Genomic DNA, 11,761 nt, shown 5'->3' with positions numbered 1-11,761 from the left:
CACCCGCAACTGTCTTGTGGTGCTTAAATCTACTTTCGCGACCATTGGAACACGTCAAGATGAGAATGACTCTAATGTCTTCTGACCTCTGTTTGGAGCCTTGTGCAGACTTGTCGAGCGCCGGAACATTATGCCACGTCCAGCAAATCTACGTTGAAAACTTCGAAAAGTTGCAAGCAGAAGTTGTGAAGACGAACCCTAATATCCTTACCACGGCCATGGGCCTTAAGCTCAGCATGATCAAGTAGACGACCTGAACGACCCCGAGACACTTCGGATCGACAAGGAACCTAGAAGTACAGAGTACCGTTGCTAGTTGTAATTTTCTTGCAATAAGCCAGCCTAGCCTGCGGTAGAGAGGGTATCGTTTCTGCACATGTACAATTCTATGACATGGAAAAACAAAATGATCCTTGACTCATCTACATTTGTGCGAGTTCGAGGACAATCAAACGATAGTCAGGAATCTACGTTCTCCAAAAGCCATCCTGCTAATCTCAATTGTCTTACGAGTGGCGAAGCTACACAGCCCCACTCGAACGTATACGCCTCGTCTTTTTCTGACAGGCCGTAGAATCAAGCCAAATATCTTATTCTGTCGTTGAAAGTCGTCTATTCCTGTCTTCAGGGACTTTTCCCACGAGGCTTTGTATAATTCGCCATCGCCATCGTCATCTTCAAGTCGATTGTAAGGATCATGACGTACGCAAACGGGTAAACAGACCAAGGATTTTTGAGCTGCCCTGTCGTAATCCCAGACGTCCCAGGAGTCGTCTTCAATATCCCCCATGAGACGGGTGCCGTTTTCGGTCAAAGTGCCGTGTTCGGTCAGAGCTAGTCCGGAGTCCTCGTACTTGTCGCGCATCAGTTTTAACAAAATGCCAGACATCCTCAAGGAGGCTTTCGACATTACTCCGAACGGATGATCCCCACAGGTTGGTGGGTCCGAAACGTCAAGATTATCGACCAGTGGAGATAAGGGGATACGACTGGCATCAGCGCCAGCCGATAAAAGATGGTCGTAATTCACTCCACAATTGACCGAGGCCCACGACCACGAAGGTGCCCTAGCTGATTTGGTTGTGTTTGCAGGACTTCCGCTTGTCGCATGCCATAGGATACCGAGAAGCATGTCGCGCCTCCATAACCCTGCGTGGTAGTTATCATCTGCTACTTCTCCAAACTTATTCGCAATTCCAGCTATCGCAGGTAGTCTATCTTCATCGTATGTTAGACTTCGAAATGTGAAATCCTCTAACATTCTATACCAGCAGGTATAGATGTCGACCTTCGGGTTTTTCGACGTGAGTGATGTTATGCCATTTATTATGCAGTGAAGTAGACGCTGGTTATCAGCTGATATGCTTGGGGCATGCGGTATTCCTAGCGGATGTTTTTCATTGGTCGACAGTGTTCGGCAACGCCAAATGAGACGGGTTTTCGAAAACATAATAGAGCGGCGAGACAAGGCCTGTTCCTGAAGAACCCAGGCTCTTTGAGCTACGGAGTTCTCCCAATTAAGGTCTCCCGGATTGCCATGGTGTTCTTCTTTCGTTGGATACCGAGAAAGATAGCATTCCTGTCCCGAAAGGACGACTGGACAAGGCCAAGAAAATTGACCGAGGCGCTCTTTAAAACACCCCTGAGTGGAGTCTGCTGCTGCTGCCGCAGAGATGTTCAACCTCGAGTTGCCGTACACAAGTCCCATTCTCGGCGCTTCTTTTGCCCAATCTTCTTGTGATTCTTGTTCTTGGATGATACACAAAGAGTCGATCCAGAGGTATTCTATACCTACTTCCCTGCAGACTTGAACTGCGTGCTGAAATGTTCTTGACAATTCTTCGTCCTTGATGCCCTGCTGTCGACAAGCAAGAGTCTGATCAGTTGTCGACAACGGTCGACGGTTGGGGTCTCCCCAGCAGTGGCTCAAAGTAGCGTAGTGACCACTCTTTTTCTTTCCAGACACAAGATAACATCTGTTGGATCCTTTCTGCCCTACCGCTATCACTCTCGTTGGCAGAGGCGGAGGCTGAGAATCGGCCTGCGAACATGCTGGATGTGAAGAGGTACAGATGTTCAGCCAAGCCTTTATCCTAAATAAACTTGCTGAGGAGCCAGTATGAGTGTCACTCCCTGTAGGAAGGCACGTTTCTGGAAGAGCTGTAAGATTGGCTGCCTCGTTGGTTAATCGTGGGAAACTGGTGACATTCTAGGAATGATAGGCGCTCACAGTCCATAGGTTTACAGATCAGTCGTCCACTCATACCAGGCTGCAAGCCGCCACATAGTATGGTGATTTGGACTTCATCTACCTCATCACCAGTCAAGGGGATTGTCGTTCGCACCCTCTGATATCTGAGTCCGATGTCGCCGTCTAAGGAAACCGAACCAAAGTCTGCCTTACCGGTCCATCCACCCCCGGGCTCCTGATACAAGCGACAATTTTCTTCCCACGCTATCAATAACAATCCGCAACAATGGCAACCTCTACGTGCGCTCTCGAGTAACGCACTGACTGAGTGGTGATGTTTTACAACAACCTCACGAAAGTTGTTGATGCTATCCCAGTGTGTGCTTTCTAGATGGCCGAGGCTCATACAGGTGGAACAAAGTCTATCGCTTCCTGAGCGATTTGTTGCCGGTAATTGACTGTCCTCAAAGCAAGCTGGTTGGGCCCGTTCACCACCAGGAGGACAAACCCATTCTTGAGTCTTGATTCTTATGCCACCCGGCACTACTTCCCAAGGCAAAGGAACTTGAGTCGTTAAGGTTGGACGCGTTAAAGTTGAGTATAACTGCCCCATCAGATAGAACTCTGCCAGTGGATAGGAATCGGCGATCTCGTATCTATTTGGGCAACAATGACCATGTAGACGAATGGATAGTTTCAATACAGGACAGGCAAACGAGTTTGGTGGGTGTCAAGACAGGAAGGCTAACTGGAGGCTGGGAGTTAGGAGAAATAAGCAGCAGGCGAAGCGCAGCTGCAGGAGGACGTGGACGTGGGTGGGCTTGAATGTGGTGGGTATAGATGCGGGGCAGTGCATACTCACCGGTCAAACATCTCCAGCGAATTGGATGCAGTGCATGAAGGATCGCAAACTCCCTCAAAGCGCCTCTGCCTAGCCGCTGCAACGCATCACAAACATCTGCGACTCATTGAAGAAATGAACCTACAGCTTTCGAGATACTTCAGGCAACTTGGAAGAAATCCGGCATTACCATCACCGTCGCAAACCTAGACCTAGTCAGCACAATCGTCACTACCTGTCTCCGATCGCGAAATAGAACCCATGTACTCCATGGCTTTGCCATTTGCAAAGGCTCATCCGAAGGCGTTATTCTTGATCATAGACACAGGAAGTGATCCCATCTCTATCCTCATTCCTACGTCGCGACGGAGACCTTGACTGGAAGACGCCAGCATATCAAATCTCTGGCAGCAGTGGTCAAGACTTTATTTTCGCCATCTCTGGTGACGAAAATGATGAGCTGATAGATTAGATCTCTTTTGCACACGATACTCAAGATCCAAAAACGTCAACAACGGTCCGTACATGGGTACTTATCTGCGACAGGCGGATGACCAAGGCGGATACACGGCTTCATCCACGCACAACAATCCTGACGACAGCTTGACGAATATGGTCTTTTCGAGCAAACCCCTGAAACACATTTGTATCAAGTACGACATATTCGATAAAACCGATGCTACCGTACTGGCTATTGGGACGACGGCACCTTCCAATAGCCGTATGGCAAACATGGTAACTGCGAGAACTTGCTACGACAAAATCAAGTTCTACCCTTCGTAGACTTGTTTCAAGTAGATCCAAAGCGGGACATCCCGATGGAGCTGGTGTTCACAGAGAGCGATCGTGGTACTAACGCGGTGAATGAGATCTAACGGCTGTGTGAATAGCAACCGGACCCAACTTCTTCACTATCGTCGTACGAGATGACGTAGGAACGTGGCTTTTGATAGTCTTGTTTCTCAAATACCCGTAGTTTATGCGCTTGTACCTGCCATTCTCCCGATGTGCAAGGCGTAGCCGTCTTTAGAAAAATTGTTTAGATTGCGATAGTCGTTGGTTCCTGGCCTAAAACTAACGGTACCATGGAATCGCTTAGCGAAATAGTCTTTGGCGCTGCGACAGTAGTATTCCCTTGTGGGTGACGTGAAAATGACGGAAATATGACGGGAAAGACGGGAAGAGCGTATTGATTTATGGTGAAGAAGAAAAGAAGATAATCAGCGTGGAGAGACAGATTGTGAAACCTGGAGCTGACGATCAGGGTGTGCTGAGAGTGTCGGTCAGGATAGGCCACAAGGCGAGCCTGGCCGAGGTATAAAAGTCAGAGATAAGCGCCGAACGCTTGCCGTCTGCGCCAGCGTACCGCGAACCCGAGCCGTGGGATAGCGGATAGGTGATCATCAGGACGGGAAGACTTCCAAGGTTCCACGCACGCGTGAACACATGTTATGACTGTGCATGCAGCAGCAGAACTAGTCTTCTGGACCCCTAGACAAGCAGATAGCATAAGGCGCAGCGCTGGAGGACGCAGCTCACAGCCCGTCGTGTCTTGAACCCAAATAAAAATTGACTTAGCGCCCGATGCTGACTCGGCGGAGGGGGCCCTACGTGTTGTGCAAGGGACCGCGGCGTGTCATGCTGGTGGAGACCAGCCGGTCAGGCTGATGTGGAAGAAGCAGAAACGTGGTGGTGTCGCAATTCTAGGCTCGGGGAAAGCTGCGCGGAATACTCAGCTGAAGCAAAAAAGCACGCAGGGTGGAGTGGACTCTGTGGACTCAGTGGAGCGCGGCACAATGGCATGCGGACGACGGATCGCTTGCAGAGGTGTAGGGGTCAGCTATGCTGAAAGAGGCTGATGGGCCCTCTTCTAGGGCATGTTAGCGGGATCTGGAACATGAATAGACTGTGAGGGGGAATCCTTGCAGAACCAACAACTGCAGGGCAGCTGATAGCAGCAAGTGATGCTGCTTAACTCTATCATGCCACCGCGCCGTGGGTGCCCGCTAGGAGCTGGCCTCGCCGTGCAGTTATCTACTCCGTCAGCGTCCATTCGCGCACTTGCGCACAGTCGTTCTTGCCCTCTCCCCGTCAGACGCCAGTCGCACCTTCCTCGGTGACATCCGCATTTCATTTAACAGCAGGCGCACCCCTGTCGCAAACTTCCCGATATACCCAACGCGTCGCCCACTCTCTCTTCTGCTGCTGTGGCGTCATCTCTACAGCGACGTCAAGCTTTGTTCGTTTGTTCGACTTGCTTTTTGCTGGCGAGAACAAATCACTGTTACACATCCAGTCCGGGGATTCCGTCGTCAAACAACTACCGCAAGCCACCCGTCAATGGCGTCTTCTCGATCTCGATAGCTCCACGAATTGCTTTCTCATCGCACGCCGTCGCTTCCAAATACGACTCTGGCGATCGACCACCTTTACTAAAACCTGTGCCCATCTCGTCGAATTTCCCCTGCAGACGCCTGCATCAATTCACCCCCACATCATCAGCCTTCGACAATGGAGTCTACCACTCGACACACGTCTCAAAGACGGACAACACGACCTCGGTCGACAAATCCGTCGCCAGCAACATCGACATATGGATACCACAACACTTACCATACTCATGCGCAACTTCCCATTGGGTCACCGCCTTCGTATGCCCGAGCCATTGATCCCCAGACCCGCCGCATCCTCGATGAGAGGACGAGGACAGAGAAGGAGGCAGTCCGCAGCACACAATTACCACCGCCATACACCTGCACAGTCCACATAGAGGGGCTTGTTGGGGTAAAGCAAGAGCTCTCATCACCATTTCAAGTTTCGGGACATCGTGAGTGGAACGATGTTTACGCCATACTTCGAGGCACGCAACTGAGCATACACCGCGTAAAGTACCCGGGACTACTCAGTAAAAGCAAAGAGCCATGTGCAGGACGATTAATACGAACCTATTCTTTACAGCACGCCGAAGTTGGCGTGGCCTCCGATTTCAAAAAGACATCGCTGACACCAAAATCTCCTTTTGCGCACTTGGTTCCCGCTGTTGCCAGGCCCAAACTATATGAGACGGATCCTCATCTTTTCGAGCCTGTACGGGAACATGCCATCCGGCTGCGCCTGGAGTTTGAGCAATTTCTGTTTTGTCCATCGAGCGAGGAAGGCATGCTCGACTGGATAGAATCGTTTTGCGCCGCCATCGACATCAGCTCACCTCTAGAAGACCGCAGCGAGCCCCGCTACCGAAGTCTCCCTCGCAGGGGCAGACGACAACGCATCTTGGAAAACGCGCAGTTTGGAGAGAACCTCGAGAGCCTGACAAGTCTAGAAGCCGGTCGACGCATCATCGCACAACAGGAGCAGATTATCCGCCAGCTTTATCCACATCTGGCTGGGACCCGGGAACCAGGTATCAGCCACACAGGTCCCACGGCTGATCTAGAACTTGACGATTTCGACCCGGAGGATGTCCGCTTTCCCACACGAATCGCGAGAGATTCGCTAGCCCGCGTTTCTTCGCACGAGTACGAGCAAGGCGACGATGAACGTCCTGAAAGTGGCTTATCGTCTGATCCCAAGTCCACGTGTGCGCCACGGCCTTCGTCTGCGCAGACCCTGCGCTACCGTCGCCGTTGCGCCCCAGTGTTGCTTGCTTCTTCTCCACGTGTTAGCGATGTAGTTTTTGGCAAAGGCCAACGCTTCCGCATTAGCGTCAAGGCTCACATGCTCGTCGACTATACCCCGCACCCACCTCGGTACGACGTCCACGGCTTTGCGAAATCCAAGCGCCCTGCAAGGATCGCAACGGATCACAACTCTTCAACGGCTGCCGCAGACAAGACTGTATCTACGACTGTCTTGCCGGAAAGGCCCAGCTCGCCTCTTCGTGGTGTTAGCGATGATTCCATCACTTCCATCACTTTTGGTGAAGACCTTGGCCCTGTTCGCTCAAAGTCGACTAGTGATGCTACGGGCCCGTCTGGCCCACCATCGCCGTCTGGCATGTCGCAAACAAAAGTCGATGCTGCGCGCCAACTGGAAACGATGGGAAAGCGTCGACCGAGCGAGGATAGCCGCGAGACAGGCTTGAGCGTTACCTTTGGTGCTGGCTTGATGATTTGATCATTTTCTTTACACATTCCGTTCATCTATTTTCCTTTGTTGTACTGCATTGCATGGCGTCAGTTGAGCGCTTTTCTTTGGTTTACTGGCGTTACTACTATCTTTTTCTTTGTTTGAGCATCAGTACTGGTGTCACATGCCAGGAAGGAGGATATACCCATTTTACTTTGTATGGAGTATAGCAAGACGGATCTGCATCGGGTTGGAAACGTGTTGGTCGGAGGAATGGAGTCGGATGTATATAGCCTTATGTTAACACCCAACATACTCCTCAATATGCATAACACATTAATTTATTACCTTGAATCAGCGTTTCTTGCTCATCCTTACACCAAGCATGGTGCGCGGTGTGATTCCGTTGCAGTTTCCAACGTAAGCAAAGGCGCGGACCTTGCGGCCCCCGGACATCGCGACTCGTCGAGCGGTGTTGATTGGTAAACGTGCATGGCTTGCCTAACTTGTACTTGGCATTCTTATTCAGTACCTCTCATGCATGTACTCTCTATCCTCTTTCCTGATTCGTCTTTCCGGTTTCCAATACAGGTTGTGTCTACGCGACGATTGGTAAACGGCAAGGAAATAGGATAGACAGGCCGGAGTTATCTTGCTGACATACATATATGTAGTGATGGAGAAGCTGTGTAAGACGAGCGGACATGTAGAAGTGTGTTTTTGATTTAAATATGAGTATCAGCACAAAAGAACAAAACACTTCCCAATACCATCAACCTCATCCAAACCTTTGTACAAATACACTCCATCTCTCAACATTACCCACTTACAACATCTCGACTTGAAAAACAACCACTCATCCTACCTACCACTTTCCCCCCACAAAGCCATGTCTACCACCCCCATCGCCCTAATCCTCGGCTCAGGCCCCAACGTAGGCACAGCCCTAACCACCTCCCTCACCGCACTAAACTACCGCATCGCAACCGCCTCGCGCTCCGGCACCAACGCGCTCCACCCCACCAACGGCACGCTCTCCCTAGCCGCCGACTTCTCCTCCCCCTCCTGCATCCCCAGTCTCTTCGCTGCCGTGCTGCGAGAATACGGGGCCGCCCCCAGCGTCGTCATCTGGAACGCATCGGCGCTGACGCCGCCGCCTGTGGAAGGCAGCGTACTATCTGTGCCGCAGGACCAGTTTGTTAACGATCTTAATGTGAATACGGTGAGTCCGTATGTTGCTGCTATGGAAGCGGTGAGAGCGTGGGATGGAGAAGTGGGTGGTGATGGTGAAGGAGGGAGGAGCAATAAGACGTTTATTTACACGGGGAATACGCTGAATCAGACCATCATGTCTGTTCCGTTGTTTCTGACGCTGGGGGTGGGGAAGAGTGCGAGTGCGCATTGGGTTGGACTGGCGGATGCTACGTATCGGGAACGAGGGTATCGGTGAGTTTTTTTTCTTTCTTTGTTTCTTTGTTTCTTTCCCTTTCCTCTCGTTTGTTTTCTAGATGGAGATGCCGTCACAAGATCGGCATTAATCGGTCAATGCGACATTGTTCATGCTGTGCGAGCATCGAGATCTCGACTGTTAGAAGTCACCTTCATTTTCGGAAGTGGCCGATGATAGCTTGGGGACTTGGGATTTGGAACTTTGAATTGAATGCTGACTGCGAGGGATTCTTAGTTTCTTCTATGCGGATCAACGAGAGCCTGATGGTACGCCCATGGTCAAAGGTGTAGATGGACCTGCGCATGGAGAGTTTTATGCCTCGTTGGCGCAGCGGGATTTGGATGATGTACCCTGGTTGGCTACATTTGTCAAGGACAAGGGGTACGTCAAGTTTTAACGTCCTCATACGTTACTATTACGGGCCTGCGCGGTTTTCCTCTGGGGACTGCTGTGATGACTGAGCTTGAACGTGCTTTCTTTTCTTTTTCTACCTGTTTTGTTTTGCGTGAACTCATGTCCAACCCGGGAGGTGAGACGAAAGGAACTCAGTTCCAAAGTTAGCCCAGCTAAACATAGGGTGTCGACCATATCATACAATATACTCCCACTCATACTCATACAAAACCATTTACATGTCGTCCAAGTCATAACCATCATGATCAACCCTCTTCTTCCTCCCCTTTCTTCCCTTGCTACCCCGAATCTTGCGATCCGCAGTATAGCGTCCATCGCGATCGCCAACCAACATCCTTCCGCCCTGGCCAAGCACCTTTGCAGGACCTTCCTCCACAGTCCTTCCGTCTCTCTCGCCAACACCGATTTCGATGGTGACTTGCTTTGCCTTCTTGACCTTTCTGCCCTTCTTGTCGAACTCGTCGGTAGGTCGGCCTAGACGAACGTTGCGTGGAATGCGTGTTTTTGCGCCGAGAGCCCAGAGGTCACCCCAGCGGACTTTTCGCGCGTCACGGTAGGCTTGTTTGCTAAAGGATCGGGGAACAGTCCAGCGCTCAAGCGTTCCAGCTGGTGTGCAGACATCTAGAATGATGTGACCTCGTCGCTTCAGCGCAGGGAGAATCAGGCGCGGTAGGGTGAGTGGATTCACGTCGGCGGTCGAGGTCATGACGGGCTCTTCGATTTCTGGGTTCGACGGTGCGCGCCACTCGTGTCCCTCAAATGCGGCAGCGGTCGAGGCTTGCCCTTGCACGAACCCTTTGCCGAGGACGTCGTGTTGTGGAAGGCGTTGATCACGTCCACGCTGGACAGCCAGGTAGCTGAACTGCACATCCTCATGGTTCTTGTCCTTTGCATTCAAGATGCGTTGGAGGTACGGAGGTCGAATATAGCGCTGGCTGAAGAAACAAAAGTCTTTCCTACCTTGGCTGACACCTGTGGACTGGTACATGGGGCATGAGTTGTGGTTGGTGCATGGCGCAACAATCATTCCCGTCTCTTTCTCCGTGAACCTGGTGTCTTGATCGGGTTTTGAGACCTGAGAGTCAAGTAGCGTCTCGAGAGTTTCTGAGCCAGGAGACGAGATGTGCTTGTTCAGAAGGTATGAACGGGCGGCGGCTACGACTTCAAATCCTCGTGGGAGACCCTTCTCGATGAGAATGAGAACACCACCCTTGGGGTTTAACAGGGACCAGTATTTCTCAACTTGTTCCCTGCGCAGATAATCTTGCCTGATAGGCCAGAGCGTGTGTGGTGCGATGATGACATCATAGTACTTGCGCGGTTGCTGCGTGTTACCTTCGTCGGCCGCTGTCACTGTCTCTGGTAGTCGCGGAATAAACGTAGTGTTTTCCAGCAGTTTGCTTGCGCGGTGACGGAGCGTGTCAGATGCAGTCAAAACAGTCGCCTTTCCCAACGGGGTAGCACCATGCGACGTGTTTCCTGATTCTTCGTGCATGCGTTGCCATTCCGCCTCTAGCATCTCGTGCCAGGCAAGTACACCGACGCCTCCAGAACCAGCGTCTAGTATAGTGCCACCTTTCTTGTTCTGTAGCATGTGTTCGAGCCATCCTGTTCCCAGTCGCCTGCGAACTTCGACCATGGCGCTCATTACGCTTGCGTATGTGCCTGGCTGTACGGAAGCCATGTATACATCAGCTTCGATGTTGCCCATTTCCGATTGCGATGGGTCCAGTGGAATTGGCTTTTGTTCATTGCCCAATCGTGCAGGAGTTGTACTGGCCGAGTGAGGCAGACCGCGACCGCCAAAGATGCGATTCGCAGATTCGGCAAGGTGTTTGTGATTCGCGCGTGTCAGAAGCAACGCTGTAGGATCGACGAGAGTTTCTTTGGGCAGGAATACGGTCGAGGGCGATGGCTTGAAGCGACCGGCGATGGTCAGTGGATGCGCACGCATGAAACTATCATCCTCTTGCTCTTCTTCCATGTCTTCCCAAGCCTCTGCTTCCTCTTGTTGCAGACGACTTTGCTCGTAGATTTCGTCGTGATACGCCTGTGCCTCGTTCTCTCTACGCGCTTCCCATTCTTCTGGTGTCATGGTTTCTTTGTCCAGCTCAGCTTCTTCAGGAGCCATATCCTCCTCAACCTCAACTTCTTCGACGAGCTCAATCTCTTCAAGCTCGCCATCCTTTCCCTTCCTCAATAAGACAGTAGAACCATCAGGTCGTTCTTGCTCAATAATTTCCTCCTCAGCTATACCCCCAAGTTCTTCTATGTCTGCGGCAGGATCCACGAAAATTGCTGGGCCGTACAGTCTCTTGTATATTGTGTATTCCTCTTCGCTCAGGTGGTCGCGCGGTAACGTATCACCGAATTGCTGCCTCGCCCTCCGCGCGTTGACTTCGTAATTCACCGCTTCGGTCGCAGAAGGAGGCTCATCTTCCGTACTTGTCGCATGGTCTTGCTCTAACTGTCTCGTTCCGAGTGTTGTGGAGAATGCTCTCTGTGGCGTTGTAAATTTGGAGGCGAACAAAGGTAGTTGTCGCGGCGCGGGTCGTGTCTGGGCTGGTAATCTTGCGCTACGCGCTCGTGAAATTGCGATATTCAGTCGGCATGATGCACAAACGGACTGCAAGCCCCTCGTCTTTAGCATGGTCGAGCGGCGACTCTGGAAATTGTCGAATAATGCACTCGCGTCGGAGGAGAGAAAGTTCGCCGCATCTTTCACTCCAGGGTCCACGCTAAGCTCTGCTGCCCTCACCACTTCCGTCCAATCATATACCAGCTGATTCTATACCCC

At 51.4% G+C, this 11,761-nt stretch overlaps 4 protein-coding genes across 4 annotated transcripts; 2 read left to right on the top strand and 2 right to left on the bottom strand.

The window, feature by feature from the left end:
• Window positions 1-91: 91 nt before the first annotated feature.
• On the bottom strand, window positions 92-2,995 carry CC77DRAFT_663861 (HET-domain-containing protein). Its single transcript, XM_018532664.1, has 2 exons — window positions 2,231-2,995; window positions 92-2,172 (listed from the first exon to the last, which is right to left on the bottom strand). Exons 1-2 carry the CDS (start codon window positions 2,802-2,804, stop codon window positions 449-451), a joined length of 2,298 nt encoding a protein of 765 aa, XP_018378949.1. The 5' UTR covers window positions 2,805-2,995; the 3' UTR covers window positions 92-448.
• A 2,524-nt stretch (window positions 2,996-5,519) lies between these two features.
• Window positions 5,520-7,234, top strand: CC77DRAFT_1084986 (hypothetical protein). The gene has a single exon (XM_018529410.1). The coding sequence runs from the start codon at window positions 5,544-5,546 to the stop codon at window positions 7,146-7,148; it is 1,605 nt and encodes a 534-aa protein (XP_018378948.1). The 5' UTR covers window positions 5,520-5,543; the 3' UTR covers window positions 7,149-7,234.
• Window positions 7,235-7,989: 755 nt separating this feature from the next.
• Window positions 7,990-8,944, top strand: CC77DRAFT_976980 (hypothetical protein; the record flags this gene model as incomplete). Its single annotated transcript, XM_018535959.1, has 2 exons — window positions 7,990-8,546; window positions 8,785-8,944. Coding segments are annotated over 2 exons (717 nt in total), but the record flags the coding sequence as incomplete, so codon positions are not given.
• A 58-nt stretch (window positions 8,945-9,002) lies between these two features.
• Window positions 9,003-11,655, bottom strand: CC77DRAFT_976977 (hypothetical protein). Its single transcript, XM_018535958.1, has one exon. It carries the CDS (start codon window positions 11,612-11,614, stop codon window positions 9,179-9,181), a length of 2,436 nt encoding a protein of 811 aa, XP_018378946.1. The 5' UTR covers window positions 11,615-11,655; the 3' UTR covers window positions 9,003-9,178.
• Between the last annotated feature and the right edge of the window lie 106 nt (window positions 11,656-11,761).

This window comes from Alternaria alternata, assembly GCF_001642055.1.
Source record: "Alternaria alternata strain SRC1lrK2f unplaced genomic scaffold CC77scaffold_41, whole genome shotgun sequence".
NCBI lineage: Eukaryota > Fungi > Ascomycota > Dothideomycetes > Pleosporales > Pleosporaceae > Alternaria > Alternaria alternata.
The sequence above is the reverse complement of the archived record's forward strand: the minus strand, read 5'-3'. Positions and strand labels throughout refer to the sequence as shown.